This window comes from Panthera onca, chromosome A3 (genome assembly GCF_046562875.1).
Source record: "Panthera onca isolate mPanOnc1 chromosome A3, mPanOnc1 haplotype 2, whole genome shotgun sequence".
In the NCBI taxonomy this organism is placed as follows: Eukaryota; Metazoa; Chordata; class Mammalia; order Carnivora; family Felidae; genus Panthera; species Panthera onca.
The window spans coordinates 50,776,099-50,792,156 of record NC_138341.1 but is presented as its reverse complement, the minus strand read 5'-3'; the positions used below and the strand labels follow the sequence as shown (position 1 = coordinate 50,792,156).

Here is a 16,058-nt window from a genome sequence, read left to right as displayed (position 1 = left end):
CCACGATACACTTGCTCCCATGTTGTACCACACTGACCCCAATTTAAAAAATCTGCATCCAGGGGAGGGTGGGTGATGGGCATTGAGGAGGGCACCTTTTGAGATGAGCACTGGGTGTTGTATGGAAACCAATGTGACAATAAATTTCATATATTGAAAAAAAAATAAAAATAAAAAATCTGCATCCAGCACTTGATCCCCTATTGTACACAGGGTTCTACGATTAGTGTGAAGGGGCCCTGGCGGGCGAGCTCCGGGGTGGCCTGCCCACAGGAAGCTTATACTCTAAATGGTCAGAGAGGGATAGACACAAAGACAACCCTGTTTGGCTCTGGTGGGTTGAACACGCTTGTGTTGAACACTCTTGACAGTCCTCAAACACACAGTAAGGAGCTCATGCTGCAGCCCAAGACGCACGGCGACCACGGGGCTGGTGAGCAGGGCTGAGTCTCAACTACCATCGCCCCCCAGGCACACACACTGGTAGGGGCCTAGTGTGACAGCCATGGGCCTAGCAGGCGAGGGAGGAAGGCCAGGCCAGGAGGAAAAGGAGGGCCATCTTCTCAGTCCTTCATACCCTTGTTCCTTTTCTTCCAGCCACTGGCTTCTCCAACAGCAACAGCTTTTTTTCTGGAGACTGCACATCTGACTCGTACTGCTTCCGGCCTTTCCCTGGGGCACCAGTGCTACGTGGGAGCACTAGAGGGCGCTGCTGCCCTTCCCAGTGAGGAACACCCAGCAATCTGCAATGGTAGCCCCGGGGGACACAGGTGCCCCGAACCTCTGAGCCTGTAGACAGACTCTGGAGCCCCACTGGGGGCCTGCAGCTACCTTTGGTCACTCCAGTTCTGGGTATCTGACCTCATTCTCTCCTCAAAAGCCCAGAGCAAGCCCTCTGGGCAAGTGCCAACACTCATTTCTTCCAGACCACCTTCCCGGCCCTGTCAAGGCCCAGGGCCAGGGTGATGCCGACGGACTCACTGTCCAGGTTTCACACCTGTCCAGATTAGGCCACTTGACCCAAAACACAGCCCTCCCACCCCACCCAGCCTGGATGCAAGGCCACAGGCCCAGCTCTGGTGGCCTATGCCCTCAAATGAGCCTCCAAAGGGCAGAAATGCCTGGATGGCCTCCATCCTGGTGAGGACAAGCTCAGAATTCAAGGAGAAGGGCACAAACCTCAGCTTCCTCATGTCTATAAGTGAGCCAACTTCTCTGGACTCTGAAGGGCCACTGGGAGACATAGACACCCAGGATTAGGAAAATAGGCTATAAGCAGGAGTGATGACAACATCAAAGTCATGGCCTGCAGGGGTCTGAGCCCAAAGCCTGGGCACATGAACAGAAATGACCTCAGGAGCAATTGTCTGCCCTGGAAAAGGCCCTGAGATGCCCCACAGACAATAGCACTGAGCCCATGGTCTGTGTTCCATCTGACCCAGGCACCCTAGCTCCTCCCAGCAAACGCCCTGCCCAGGTCTCCTGCCACCACCTTCCAGACTACCACCCATAAATATCTCTAAGTTGTCACAGGGCTATAGGCTCAGCCTGGGCTTCTGAGACAGGCCCATCCCCTTTTTCCTTATCTTCCCTCCGCTGCAGGTGGCCAGCAGTTCCCCTGGGCTCCGGTGAGTAGGGGCTGGGCAGCGGGGACAGAAGCTGATATACCTATAGCAGGGGACGCAGAGGGCATCACCCAGGGACTGCTCCAACCCCCGCCCGTCCATGTGTGAGGCATCCCGGGGGCTGCCAGGCGGCCAGGCCTGAGCCCTCTCCCTGCCCTTCTCCGTGGACTCAAATTCCACTGGGAAAGAGAAAAACCAGGACTGCAGGAGTCCTCTCCCTTCTGTTGGGGAATGGCTGTAGGGCCTACTCTCAACCCTTCCTCACTGTGCCCAGCCTTCACACCCCACCTCCTGCCCACAGACCCGTGGACAAGGGAGGGGCAGGCTCACTGAGGGCAGAAACAGCAGCCTGACCACACTGTCTGGAGCTGCCACAGACACTGCCTGTCCAGGGCCTGCCCCCTTGTGAAGGGGGGTACCTCTGCTCCTAGGACCTAGACCTGGTGGCCCTCCCTACACCCTGTTGGACAAAGCAGCAGCCTCCGATGGTCAGAGTGAGGAGTAGTCAAAGGGCCAGGGTGGACGATTTGGTCATCTGAATGACCAATCGTATATTTCTCATATGAGAAATATGTGGTCTTCATCCACAGTTTCTGGCTCATAGCTTCCAAAACCCTTGAAATTTCCTAAGCGATAAGAGCATCTTTTAATATTTGGTCTCTTGTCTGCAGTTCCTGAAATGCTTCAGAGCCATAAAAGTGAAATGGGCATCTTGTTATTCATAACAAGTCCCTTTCTACCATAACTGGGTTTGTGTGGATGAGGTGACTCTTAAAAAGCCCCTAAGAACGGGGCCTGGTTGCCAGCGGAACCAACCATGAACAGAAGGGTGGAACTTTCAGTCTCACCCTCATTTCTGCAGAGGAGAAAGGAGCTGGAAGTTGAGTTGATCACCAGCGGCCAATGATTTAATCATAAGCGCTCGTGTGATGAAGTCTCCATAAAAACTTCAAAGAATGGGGTTTGAGAGTTTCAGGGGCCAGTGAACATGTGGAGATGCTGGAGGTGTGGCATGCTGGGAGAGGGCATGGAAGCCCTGCGCCCTTTCCTCATACCTTGTCCTATGTATCTCTTCCATCAGGCTGTTCCTGAGTTATAGCCATTTATAATAAAAGAGCGATCTAGTAAGCAAAGTGTTTCCGAGTTCTGTGAGCCACTCTAGCAAAATAACCAAACCCAAGGAAGGAGGCGGGGAGATGGTCACTGGAACCTCTGATCTACAGCTGGTTGGTCAGTAGCACAGGTGACAACCTGGACTTGTGACAGGCATCCGAAGTGGGCGGGGGGGGGGGGGGAGGGGGAGTCAATCCTGTAGGTCAGTCCTGTAGTACTGAGCCTATGTGGGGTCTGATGCTATCTCTGGGTAAACAGTGTCAGAATTGAGTTGAATTGTAGGACATCAAGCTGGTGTCAGAGAATTCCTTGGATGTGTGGGAAACCAGTCCCCACAGTGGAACCAGGTACAGAATCCTAATTAGTACCAGAACCCTTCTGAGAGCTCTGCCAGAGCCTGAGCTCAAGGACTCCCGCATCACTCTCATGGGTGGGACTTGGCACATTCACAACAGAACAGCCATCAGCACTTGCCATACCCCAAGACCAAGGATGACAGTGAGGGCCAGAGCCCTAACAGTCTTCAAGGACAGAAGGTAGGTCACAGATTTTAAGGGAGTTGTCCACAGCCCCTTGCCAGCCCAGGAGCATAACTGGGGAGGGGGGGGTGAGTGTACGAAAAGAGGAGGGGAGCATCAACGACTTGGCTCCCATCGCTCAGGGGGAAGAGGTCACAGAGCCAACAGGGAACAGCTGGGATGGAGGTGGAGGGTATGAGGTACAGGCCCCGTCCTGCCTCTCCACCTGCCAAGGCTTCCTGGCCTTGAGGCCAAAGGGCAAGAGGTAGAAGTTGGAAAGCAAAGAATTCACACAAATAGCCTTTCCTGCTTTTCTTCCCTTCTCCCCCTCCCTCAGGGGGTAGGTGTGCCAACTCAGAAGCAAGACCCATGAGCAGGAGACTGGATTCCTCAATCCACAGGGTCCCCAAAGCGCTGTGCCCTTGCAACTCACCTGTGTCCATATGCCAACACCAAGCCCTGGCTTAGGGAAACAGCACCCTCCCCCAACTCAACCATGCAAAGCCAGAGCCCCAGCAGCCTGCCCAAGGGCCCCATCTGCTCCATTCTCCCTGCCCCAGGGTCCAGGCTACAAATACCCCAGCATCCTTCCCGAGGAGCAAAGCTGGTTTTGCCAAGGACGTACCTGGGTTTCTGAGTCGGTTCCTTGGCTTCTCTGAAGCCAAACCAGCTACTCTTGGCCTTTTCCTCCCCGCTGGATGAGTGGTGGGGGGAGGCCCCCAGCATGGGACCCCCCTTCTCCCCCAGAGAGCCACGGCGCCCCAACTCGCTCCGACTCAGCCCCTGGTGGTGGTGGTGGAAGAGGCCCATCCGGGGCTTCCGCTCCTCCTTCCGGGCTCCTTCCTTCTCGGCCACAGCCTCGGAGGAGGCCACCATGGGTGTGGCAACCTGTACTGGCTTTCCCTCTGGGAGCTGGGCCCCCTCTTCCTCTCCAGAGCGGTTGGCCCCAGTGGCCAACACTTTGGCCTGAGAGCTCAGCTCCTCCTGTCCGGGCAGCACCTCTGAGCTGCTGGTGCTGTGGCTGCCTCTGCCCCCGGAGTCATCTGCGGGCCGAGTCCCCTCCTCAGCAGGCCGGGAAGACACACTGTGCAGGGAGCTGGAGGGTGGGAAGGGGCCCGAGATGGAGCTGCGGTGCCGCAGGGGGGCCTGGGGCTCCTCGTTGTAAATGTGGCTCCCATTGACACAGAGCGAGGAGCGGGAGGCAGCTTCCAGGTGGCCCTGGAGGTCCAGAAGGGATCGGGGTGGAGCCGCTCGCATCTGGCTGGCCTCATCACTGTAGGTCCTTTTGTGGGTGAGCAACTTGGGGGACTGGGTAGCGTCCCTGCCTGAAAAGGAAGCACCCCATGGGGTTGGCAGCAGGAAAAGAAGCCCTGGTTCCTGGCGGGGGGCCTTCCCCCACCACCCTCCTTGTCCCCCTGTTCCCCACCCCCGGCCCCGGGGCGCTCAGCCCTCACTCACCCCCTTCGGTGGACAGCCAGCTGCTACGGCTGGGCGAGCGTGTGAGGAGCTCGGCGCCCGGGCCCTGGTAGGCCAGGCTCCCGCTGGCCGAGGACAGGGTGCTGTCCGAGCCCAGCGAGGTGTTAGACTGCGTCAGGGAGGACTTGCGTAGCTTGTTGCGCAGGAAGAAGCCTTTGGCTTTGCCCATCTTGCCCAGGCTGCCCAGCTCAGGGTCCTCCAGGGCGCTGCTTGGGAGGATGGCGGAGGCAGATTCCAGCTCATACTTCTTCTTGCCCTTCATCTTGTCCTTGATCTTGCTGAAAGGGGACCGCGGCTTGTCCTTCATGGACAGGTCAAACATGCTGGCGCTCAAGTTGTTGCGAGTGAACTGGATGGTGACCTGGATCTCTCCACGTTCCTTCTCCTTCTTGCCCGCCTTGGAGTGCAGCTTGTACCACCTGCGGGAAGGGGGTGGGGTACAGCTGTGGTCACAGCACAAGGAGCCCGCCCCCCCCCCTCCCCACACACACACACAGGCTCCTGCCCTGACGCACAGGCCCAGCCTTCCCAGCCACAGGCAGAGCTGAGAAACTATCTACAGCTTTTCCATGATGAAGGAAACCACATCCTGTGTAGGGGAATCTACTGGGTGTTACTGGGCAGGGCAGCGGTTACCACTCCATGCCACCCTCCCATCCCCCTTCCCTGAAGCTCGGAGATCCCCCCTCTTCCCCCTCCCTGCCTACATCTGCAACTCTGAGGCCCAGAGGGGTGAGACTGGGTGTGGAGAGGTCTCTTAACCCTCCAGGCCCCTGGTATAGACAGACCTACTCACATTTTTCCCTGTTTACATCATCTCCTCTGGCTAGTCCCGGCCAAAGCTCTGCTCTGAGCCACTAGTGAGCCCAGGAAAAAACAGCTCATCCAGAGGCCCAGGGCCAGGAACACATGTACACAGGCACCCCTACCTCAGTCACTTACTGACTCATCCGAGCCCCACCAGGAATACCTCTGCAAGACGGGGGGAGGGCACACTATGGCATCAAGTGGCCTCAAAGAGACCTCAAGAGACCCAGGGAAGGGAAGGAACACTCGCATCTGCTGAGCATCGTGTGTGTGCCACAATGTACAAGGGTTTTCGTCTGATGCTCACTCACACCTTACAACATGCCTAGGGGGTGGGGGCCGCCACCCTGATTTTACACATCAGGAGGTCAAGGCTCAGCAGTAACTTGTCCAAGAACAAGCAGCCAGGAAGGACAGAGGAGACCGACAGCCAGGTTTTCACCTCACCAAAGCCCATGTTCTGCCCACCACACACTCCCAGAGAGACCCCTCACACACATGAGGACTGCACAGAGTGGGTGGAGCCCGCCCTACAGGGGAGCGCTGTGCACGGAGCTCTTCCTCTGCTGCCCAAATCCTCCTCCCGACCACTCGCACTCCAAAGAGTCTGCCCGGAGGTCCACCCAGGTCCCTCTCCCATTCTGCTCAGCAGGTCATACCCCGCCCCATCTCCTACAGATGTGAGCAGAGAGATTCTGCAGAGAAACTGAACCAGAAAGGTTCTGGACGTAGGGACGCCAAGATGGGTTCAGGTGCAGGGCTGAAGACAGGAGTGACTAAAAATCGGCCCCCTTTCTCACACCAACACCCAGAATGTCTAACCTCCCTAGCATAGAAGAGCTAAACACAACCCTCAGAGGATGTGTTCCAGACAAGTTGGGGGACATCTCCCAGAAAGTAGAACAAAGATGAGGTGATGATTGGAGGTCAGTCAAGGAGTTTCACCACCAAGTAACTGGAGAGTCAAGAAAGATGAGGGAGTCTTCTTCCATGTGTGAAGGGCTTGGGAGGCCTCTCTCCAATCCACAAGACAGGAAAAAGGCTGAACAAGCTGAAAACCAATAACTCACAGGGAATTTTTAGGGCAGTGAAACTATTCTGTGTGATACTGTAATGGTAAACACATGTCCTTATGTATTTGTCAGTACCCGCAGAATCTAAAACACAGAGAGTGACCTCTAATGTAAACTACAGGCTCTAGTTAATAATATTATATTGGTACTGGTTCATCAGTTGTAACAAATGTACCACACTAATGTGAGATGTTATAACAGAGGAAATGGGGAACGGGATGGGGATCAGAGTTAGGGAGTGTATGTGAACTGTCTGTACCGTCCATTTGTTTTTCTGTAAATCAAAAACTGTTCTTAAAAAAAAAAAAACAACTGTATACATTTAAAAAAGGAGAGGGGGGGAGAGGGAGGGAACAGAGAGCACAAAGTGGAAGAAACTATGCGAGAAATAACACAAGAAAGTTTTCCTGACCTGAAGGACATGAGCACCAGCACACAGGGGCCCATGAGCATCAGCACACAGGGGCCCATAAGCACGTAGCACAATGAATAAAGAAAGACGCAGCCAACAGGTCTCACTGTGAGGTTTCAGAATACCAGGTATAAAAAGGAGAACCCAGGGGCTGGGTGGCTCACTAGGTTGAGAGTCTGACTCGTGATTTCAGCTCAGGTCATGATCCCAGGGTCGTGGGATCAAGCCCTGCGTCAGGCTCTGTGCTGAGGGTGAAGCCTGTTGAAGATTCTCTGTCTCTCTCCCTCTGCCCCTCTCCCCTACTTGTGCACACACACACGTTTTCTCTCTCTAAAATAAATAAAATTAAAATTAAATTAAATTAAAGGAGACCCTGGGAGCTTCCAAATAGGGAAGACAGGTTGATATGTTCAGGAATTAGAGTAACATTGGATCTTCACTAGCAACACTGGGTACATATGGAATCATGCCTTCAGAATTCTGAGGGAAAAGTTTTCCAGCCTAGGATTCTAGACCCAGCCAATCAAGCATGAAGGTACAATGAGACCTGGTAGAGATGGTCAGATTGGTCACTGAAGGGCTCAAAGTCCCGCAGTACATACATATACTAAACCCACATATACCCCATACTACCCACCCTCCCACCCACCACCACCACCACCACCCCCAACACTGCACCCCACACACCCCTCCCACACCACACACATACACACACCACACACCCTACAACCCCCCCACATGCCTCAGTCAGTGCAATGCTGGTCACCCCCAACCCTGAGATCTGCCTACCCCACGGCACCAGCTCCCCGAGCTTCTCAGCTTCTCACAGACATAAATGGGTTGGGAGTCGGGCATCTTCTGTATGAAAAAACGTCTTCCCAGGCCACGTGCAGTTGCACCCCTTTGGGAGAGTCCATCATGACTGCACCCTTGTGTGCCCATTATGAGCTACGCGCCTGTCCTGTCCTAGGTGACCCACGCGATGGCCCGAGTGCAGTGAGCCAGGGCCGCTGGTTTTCCCTCCTAAACCATCCACCGGGCAGGCTGCGTCAGGGCAGACGGTGGCACAGGCAGGCAGGACAGAGGACCCTGCTCAAAGTGTGCATGCACGTCTCCGTGCTCTCACAGTATGCAGGGGCAGGAGGAGGAGGGAGAAGTGTGGGGAGAAGAGAGAGAGCTGAGAGATCAAAGGCATGTGTGAGAGGATGTGTCTGGGGGCAAGAGGGGAGGGTTACTAGAAAAACAAACCAGCTTGCATCGACATCCTCACACCCCTCCTTTCTCAAGCCAGTGCCCACCCTGGGCCTGACACTCCAACTCTTTAAAGGCCAGGCCCTAGTCACTTTCTCCAAACCTAGACCAGGCCCTATCTGGCACAGAAGATCCTGGGAGGTGGAGAAAAAGAGAACTGTGTGGACTCCACCCCAAACCCACTAGCTCTGAGTAACTGGAATCGGCAAGTACAGACATCCTTTGCTGGGGCATAAAGGTCAGGGGCCCTCAGTCCTAGCTGGTCACACTCCACACATCGCAGGATGAACAGTAGCTATCTGTTGGGGGGTGAGGCTGCAGGGAACAATGACCGCCTCCATTGAGTATTTTTGTCCGGTTTGAATTTTTTATAAGGAATATATATATATATATATATTACTGTCACAATAGGAAAAAGAGACCAAAGAAAACGCTTGTTCCTATCTTATCTCCTCAGTTGCTTGAGCCACAGAACAGGCTGCTGGCCTCTCCCCTCCCACCCCTCAGATGAAGGGAGCTTGCATCAATAGACCACAGGGAGGCTTAGGTCCTCTGCCTAAAGGATCCTTGTTCCCTGCCCTTCCCTACCCCCACATAAGGTCACCTCTGCTTCTCCTGCTCTTCCCCAGGGAATTTGGGTCTGTGTCTGTCTGTCTGCTTGTCTGTCTCTGACCTGCTTTTCAGGAAGGCCAGGAGTGAAGAGGAAAGACTTTCCTTACCATTTTCTGAGACTCCCCCATCCAGAGCAGAGTGAGGCTGCCTCTGGACCCCAGCCACTGTCACCCATCTACCTCCCTACCAGTCGAGGGCAGGACTGAACTGGACCCTGCCAGGCACCTTGGGTGTCCTGGGACTCAACCAGAGCAGGCCTTCTCCAAAGAGTATGACCCACACCAGCTGGGATGGCAAGGCCACATAACCACCAGCTCCCAGACAAAGCCCACATCCCTCTCCTCGACCCCTTGCTTCTGCTTCCTCCTCCTGCCTATACAGATGGCCCCTAGAAAACCCCAGACCTGCCAGACCCTGTGGCACACGGTCCACTGGAGGCTAGAAGGCCACAGACATTGCCGACATGGGCTGATGATCCCTCAGTGAAACGATGGAGACTCTCTTTACAGAGCCCCACATGCAGCAGATCCCACTGGGCATCTCATCCCCACAAAGCGGGGTTCCCACGGGGAATGTGCCTACAGGGTCCTGTGGCCCAGCTCCAGTCCCACCTCCTCTAGGAAGATCTCGCAGCTGCCACCATCCTGGGCCAGCCCAATTCTTCCTCTTTCTGACCAGGCACAGGCACTCTGAACCAAACTCACTCCACAACCAGATCTGTTTGCAGTCTGCTCCACAGCTACCTAGTCCTGTCATATTCTGGGTGCTCAAGGTCTCCCTAGCAGGACTGGGTTCCCTGCAGATACTTACTGAGTAACCCCCAGGGTACACAGCTACAAAGTAAATAAATAGCGCACGGCAGTAAATTCTGAGATGTTACAAGCTCTCAGTGATTCCCTGCCTCCACTCCCTCTCTTTTCCCTCTTGCTCCACCCACCCCTTGCTTGGAGCTCTCATCTGGATGCCCATGGCAGCAAAGCATGGTGGCTAAGAGCTGGGCTCTGCATCCTGAGTGCACACCCTGGCCCCTATCACTTACCAGGTTACTTCCCTAAACCTCCGTGTCCTCAGCCATCCAGTGGGAGCCACCCTCTTGGACCCCTGGTCAGTGCGGAGCCAATGCTTCCCATTTACTCTCAGACAGTGTGAGGGTCAAGGTGGGTGGGGCATCTGAAGTCTCCAAGGCCCAGGCAGCACACACGCAGGAGACGAGGGTTTGACAGTGACGATCATTATCTGGGACTTGTCCCCGGGTGTGTCTGCAGCCAACCCATGATGGGCACCAACGAGAAGGAAGAGTAAGAGGAAACTCCTTGTCCCTGAAGAAACATGCACAGCTACGATGCTGCGCTTCAGGAGTAACATACATCAGCGCTTCCCGAACTGCAAATGCAAAAGGATCACTGGGTCTGGTTAAAATGCAGATCTGAGGCCATGGACGTCTGAGAGGCTCCATTTCCACCCAGCTTCCGGGGGATGCCCATGCTGCTGTGGACCACACGTGAGAGGGGGAGACGTGCAGCACGCTCATGTCCAAGGTTCTGTACCTCCTTTACTACCCACACAGTCCAGGAAGCGGGGTCCATTTTCTCCATTCTGTAGATGAAGAAACTAACCCACAGAGAAGGTTTGTCACTTGCCTGAGTCACACAGCGGGTAAGCAATGGATTGGAACCTGAACATGAGGATGCTGAACTCTCAGCCCACGCCCTTGACCTTTAAGATGTAACATTTCTCATAAAGCTGAATGCAAACACTCAGGGCTCTGGACACCCTGTCCAGCGACAGAGGCTGGAAAATTCCTGGACGTATACCACAGATGCTGGCACAATCCCAGGAGGATGTCGGGATTCCGACACCCTGGAATGGTCACTGAGGGAACCTTGGGGCTTTGTCCTGTCTGCAGGCCATTAAAACCCTATCTGAGGGCAGCCCAGCCTCCCCCAATGGCCATCAGAGTCCAGAATTCCTGGGAGGACAGAACCATGGAGAAGCCTTCAAGGCCCCTTGCTCATCAGCCAGACCTCCCACAAGCTCCCTCAGGCTGACAAAAGTTCAGCAGGGCCAGCTTGGACTTAGGACTTGGCACTCAGCCTCTTGCCCTGCCTCCCCCCACACCCCAGGGACAGAGGACAAAGGTGGGATGGAAGGGGTAGGGGGCTAGTTGCCTCACCTGTTCCCAACATTACGACCTTAGTTACTCCTGTCGGTGGGGCTTCCTGGCGCGCGGTACCCAGCTCTCCACCTATTTATCAGGGAATGCTGCTGGGCTAACAGCTGCCACACACCATAACTGGAAATGCCCAGCACCCGGTGAGCCAACCTAGGGCTGATGTCCAACTCACACATGCCCAAGTCAGGGCAGGTCCTGTCAGAGACCGGGGGCAGTAAGGGCTGTGACACACAGGCCCAGGCACACCTGACTCATCTTCAGTTCTTATCAGCCCCAAATGCAGCTTATGACCCAAATAATGGTGCCCCAGTTAGCCCCCACATATCATTTGTTCAGTCCCCAAACCCAGGACCATCTTTGTCTCTTCTCCCCCACCTCGCACCCCACATCTAAACTTTGAACTCTGCTGGTTCTATGTGCGAATTATATCCAGAATTCTACCCGTGTCACCACTGTCACCCTGCAGTCCAGCCCACCACGATCTCCCCGCCGGACAGGACAACTCCCTACCATCCCTGCTCCACCGGCAAATAGGCACAAAACACCCTGCTCCTCAGAATGGTAGAAAGGTCCCATCTTTGGGTCCTGGCTCCTCTGACGCTCTGCACCACTCACCCCACACTCACCTTCTTGATGTCCCTGAGCCCAAGGCCACTGCACTTGATCCTCCCAGATCGTCAGGCCACGGTTCCCTCACTCACTCACATCAGGTGTCCGTTCATCTGCACCTCCTCAGTCTTCCCTAGTACCCCCAGGGCACATGCGTTATTCTGTTTCTTCAGTGTACTTAGTACTACTGGACATCCCACGTGCGTGCGTGTGTGTGTGTGTGTGTGTGTGTGTGTGTGTGTGTCCTACACAGTACAATGATGAGACGTCTGTCCTCCCCTGCTCTATAGGCAGCAACTGTATTCCGTTCATCTCTGCATCCCCCGCACTTAAAAACAGCAGACATCTAAATATTTGTTCAGTGAATGAACAAATTAACCTAGGATTTGACTTTGGAACTTATCTGTCCCCATTCACAATTGAATAATTGTGTAACGTTTCTCTCATTACAAACCCATGGGTCTTACCCATGAGACCGGGAGCTCCTGGAAAGCAAGGGAGTGCTCCCTGCCTCCCATCCCCAATAGGAGTCCTCCGAGGGCAGGAGCCACAGGTGCCAGGCTTAAAGGGGACAGTTCCAAAAAGGGGCCTTCTTTAATCCTGACAGCCTTACCCCCCATTTCTGAGTGAAGAATCTCATTCACTTCCTTGGGAGAGAAGGCACTGGGCTAGATCTGGGAAGTGCCCAACCCAGTGAATGGAGGTCGGGAAGGTGAGGGAGGTTGGGTGTTGACCACATTCTAGCCCATCATTAGGACACTAATCTTATCACCATTGATAGCTACACCTCTCCTTTATCACTTATTGTGTGCTGGGCACCATACTATGCACTCAACACTCCCATGATACCTTACTAATCCTCTTAACAGCCCTGTGAGGTGGGTGTGGGGGGCAGACCTCGAGGGTGGCTACAAGCACGGCCTGTGGAGCCAGGCTACCTGGTTTAAGCCCCAGCCCCACCACCCGGGACAGGTCACTTAATCTTTCTACACCTCAGTTTCCATACCTACCTATAATGTGGGGGTAACGGATATCCAATCTGCTCTCCTCACAAGACAACTAGGAACGTTAAGTGGGCTATCTGTGGAGCACTCAGAGAATGGGGCCTGGCACAGGAGAAATGCCAGATGAGCGTCAGCTCACGTGTTTCTGCAGATGCAGACACGGAGGCACAGAGAAGTCCAATGAGTTAAGTCACACGGTTCTTTTCAGTAAGTAGGAGAGCCAGGACGTGAACTCAAGCTCCCTGACTCCAGAGACCCTGACCTTGATCACTGCACTAGACTGCCCCCGTCTGCAAGTACAACCAACACACAGAGACCCATGTCCCCATGTCCCTGCCCAACCAAGGAATCCAAAGTCACCCCCTTATTTCTCTAGGGCAGGGTTATGTGTTAGATGGAAGACAAGTTACATCTTTCTTTCCCCAAACCTCTAACTGAAATTTAGTATTTCTGCCAATGATGAGTTTTTGCCAACAGTAATGGTATATAGTAGCAGTCAGTACCCATAAGTGTGTTACCAAGATAAACCAGACATTTTCACATCCCATTACAGTTGTGGCAGATGTTACAAAATATGGTTGATATCCATCACTACTCTGAACTTTAACTTTTTTAAAGTTTATTTATTTTTTGAGAGATCGAGAGACAGTGCAAGTGGGAGAGGGGCAGAGAGAGAGGGAGACACAGAATCCGAAGCAGGCTCCAGGCTCCGAGCTGTCAGCACAGAGCCCGATGTGAGGCTCGAACCCATGGACTGCAAGATCACGACCTGAACCAAAGTCGGACGCTTAACCGACTGAGCCACCCAAGTGCCCCCTGAACTTCAAAGCTATTAGACAACCACTGGACTGCATCACTTAATATAGTGATAACAGACATGTTACTTTAACAAATGTTTCCACATATTGATAAATGTACTTCAATATCATTGGTGTACTTTATATTCTATCCAGTTGAAGGGGTTGTTCTGAAAAGGGGTCTACGGGCTTCACCAGATACCAAAGGGGTCCATGGGACCAAAAGGACTCAGAACATCTGCTCTAGAGTAGGGAGGGAGCAAAGGCAGCAAAAAAGCCCCACTACATAACACCCAGGCTGAGATCTCAAAGCAGAGGACAGGCACTGCTCCCCATTTCCCACCCAGGGGTATGGGAGGGCCTGACCAGGGGCCAGAAGCTGGCTCAAGGCCTTGAGTCTCTCCAGCGTCACGCTACAGTGCTCAGCCTAACCCTCAATACCCTGCACGCCAGTGAAGGTGACTCCAGAAAAACAAAAACAGCCAAATGCACCTGCTAGCTAGGGAGCAGGCAAGCTTGTTTTGATCATGCCCCAATACCACAATCTCTAACTTCCTGGAGGGTTGCTCCTCACCTGACCTTTCTTTGCTACAGCTATAACCCACCAGGTATGCAGTTTCTCTCTTGTGACTATGGATGCCACCTCAGCAGAGACAGGCCTCACTTCAGGCTACCGAACAGCTACCACCAGGCTGGGAATGAGGGGTCTTGCAAAGATGATAGAGGCAGGAATCAAACCCCACCCTCTGAGGCAAATGAAGCGAAAAGGCCTGATGTACTGGCTGGAGAATCTTCCAGAAGGGAAAGTGAGGAGCCAGCACAAAGGAGAGAAAGATATACTGAGCCAGCTCTCCTTTCCTGACTTCACTCTCCCCATGTAGAGAGTTAGTACAAATGGGGGCTACAGGGCTCTGAGTGGAGAGGATTTGCAACCCAGAAAGTAAATGTTGGAGAAAACTGCAAGAGAAAACACAAAAATATCTATCCTTAACATTATCTGCCCCCATATTCCTACTCCAAGCCAGCCATCAGCCATTTCGAGTGATGTCGTACAGAGTAAATCATTTGCCCTGGAGAGAGTTGCAGCTCCAGACATGAGCCGCCTTGTCTCCACCATCCCCAGGTTCATGAGGCCCTGTCATCTCTGCTTTGGCAGGAACCCCCTGATGTGTAAATAACTAGGATCATGCACACTATCATGGGGCAGGGTGGATTTTTAATTTGAAAGCCATCACTACTTGAAAAATAATGGCAAAGAATTGCCATTCCTGCTATTCCTATGGAGGGTGACCCCAGAGTTGAGAGGGAAAGCTCTTCCTTATGCCAGATTCCTGAAAGGTGCAGAAGAAAAGGCAGAGCTGGGGACAGAGGTGGTGCTCATCCACGAATGCTAAACCCACTGGGTGACACGGTGATGGGGAACCATGGTGGCTGGGTCGGACTAACAGGACCCACTGCTCAAGCTGGGCCTCACTGACAGAAAGACCCTGATAGCGAGGCCAGGCAGCCGCATCAGCCACCCCACGTGGAAGGACTCCTTTCAGCAGGTGGGGCATGGGGACCAGGCCTTCCAGACCCAACAACTAGTGCTCAGGGGCTGGAGAACCGAGGTGAAGGGCAACATGAGGAGCTCCTCAGCCACGGCCACAGTGTCAGCCTCAAGGACAAGTGACCCAGTTCTATCAGGCAAGGGTCTCAGATAGAGGGGGAGGGACAGTCACACTGGGAGGTCTAACCAGGCATAGGATGGGAGCCCTATCTGATCCTGACTCAGCAAACCACCTAGGAAGAAAAAGTTCTGATATCAGAGAAATTTGAATATGGACTCTGATACTGGATGATTATTAAAGAACTGTTGATTTTGTGTGTGATAAGGGCATCATGGTTATGTTAGGGAGCACGGATTCATTTACACTGTCCTTCTGGTCCCACTTGGGACTAACAGTGCGTTTCCATTAAACCCCAGAGGCCAGGACACAGGCTTTTTTTCCTTATGCTATGACTGAGCCCTGCTCCTGGTCTCTGAGCCTTGTGCAGACCTGTGAGCTCAGCCCTGCCCACTCATGGCCAAACCTCAGCACAGGGCCTGGCATGTGGGATCCTGGCACTCAATGCCAACACCGTCCCTCTTAATTTTTTTTAATGTTTATTTATTTTTGAGAAAGAGAGTGGGGGAAGGGCAGAGAGAAAGAGGGAGACACAGAATCCAAAGCAGGCTCCAGGCTCTGCACTGTCAGCACAGAGCCCGGTATGGGGCTTGAACTCATGAACTGCAAGATCATGACCTGAGCTGAAGCTGGACACTTAACCGACTGAGCCACCCAGGTGCCCCCAACACCATCCCTCTTAGAGGCACAGGGCTCTCACCCAGACATAGGAGGCCTCAGCTAGACCTCCCAACATTTCCCAAGTATGTGCCAGGAACAAGAAGGGAGAGTCCTCAAGCAGCTCACATCTTGGTGGGGAAATAAGATAGCCACATAAATCAGGAACGTGGTCAACACCACGAAAGTGCACAAGCTGCATAGGAAAGTTAAAGGGGAGTACTACGATGATTTTGGGAGGGTGGTGACAGGTAAAGACACGCA

General features: G+C 53.6%; 1 protein-coding gene across 3 annotated transcripts in view; it reads right to left on the bottom strand.

Moving 5' to 3' along the window:
* The window catches only part of RAB11FIP5 (RAB11 family interacting protein 5), a 37,650-nt gene that overhangs the window by 11,805 nt on the left and 9,787 nt on the right, over positions 1-16,058 (bottom strand). For all 3 annotated transcript variants that reach the window (XM_060657755.3, XM_060657764.3, XM_060657783.3), the window contains exons 2-3: positions 4,715-5,151; positions 3,882-4,581 (exon numbers count right to left, since the gene is read on the bottom strand). In XM_060657755.3, coding sequence (XP_060513738.3) covers positions 3,882-4,581; positions 4,715-5,151 — 1,137 coding nt within the window. The remainder of the gene's footprint in view (positions 1-3,881; positions 4,582-4,714; positions 5,152-16,058) is intronic.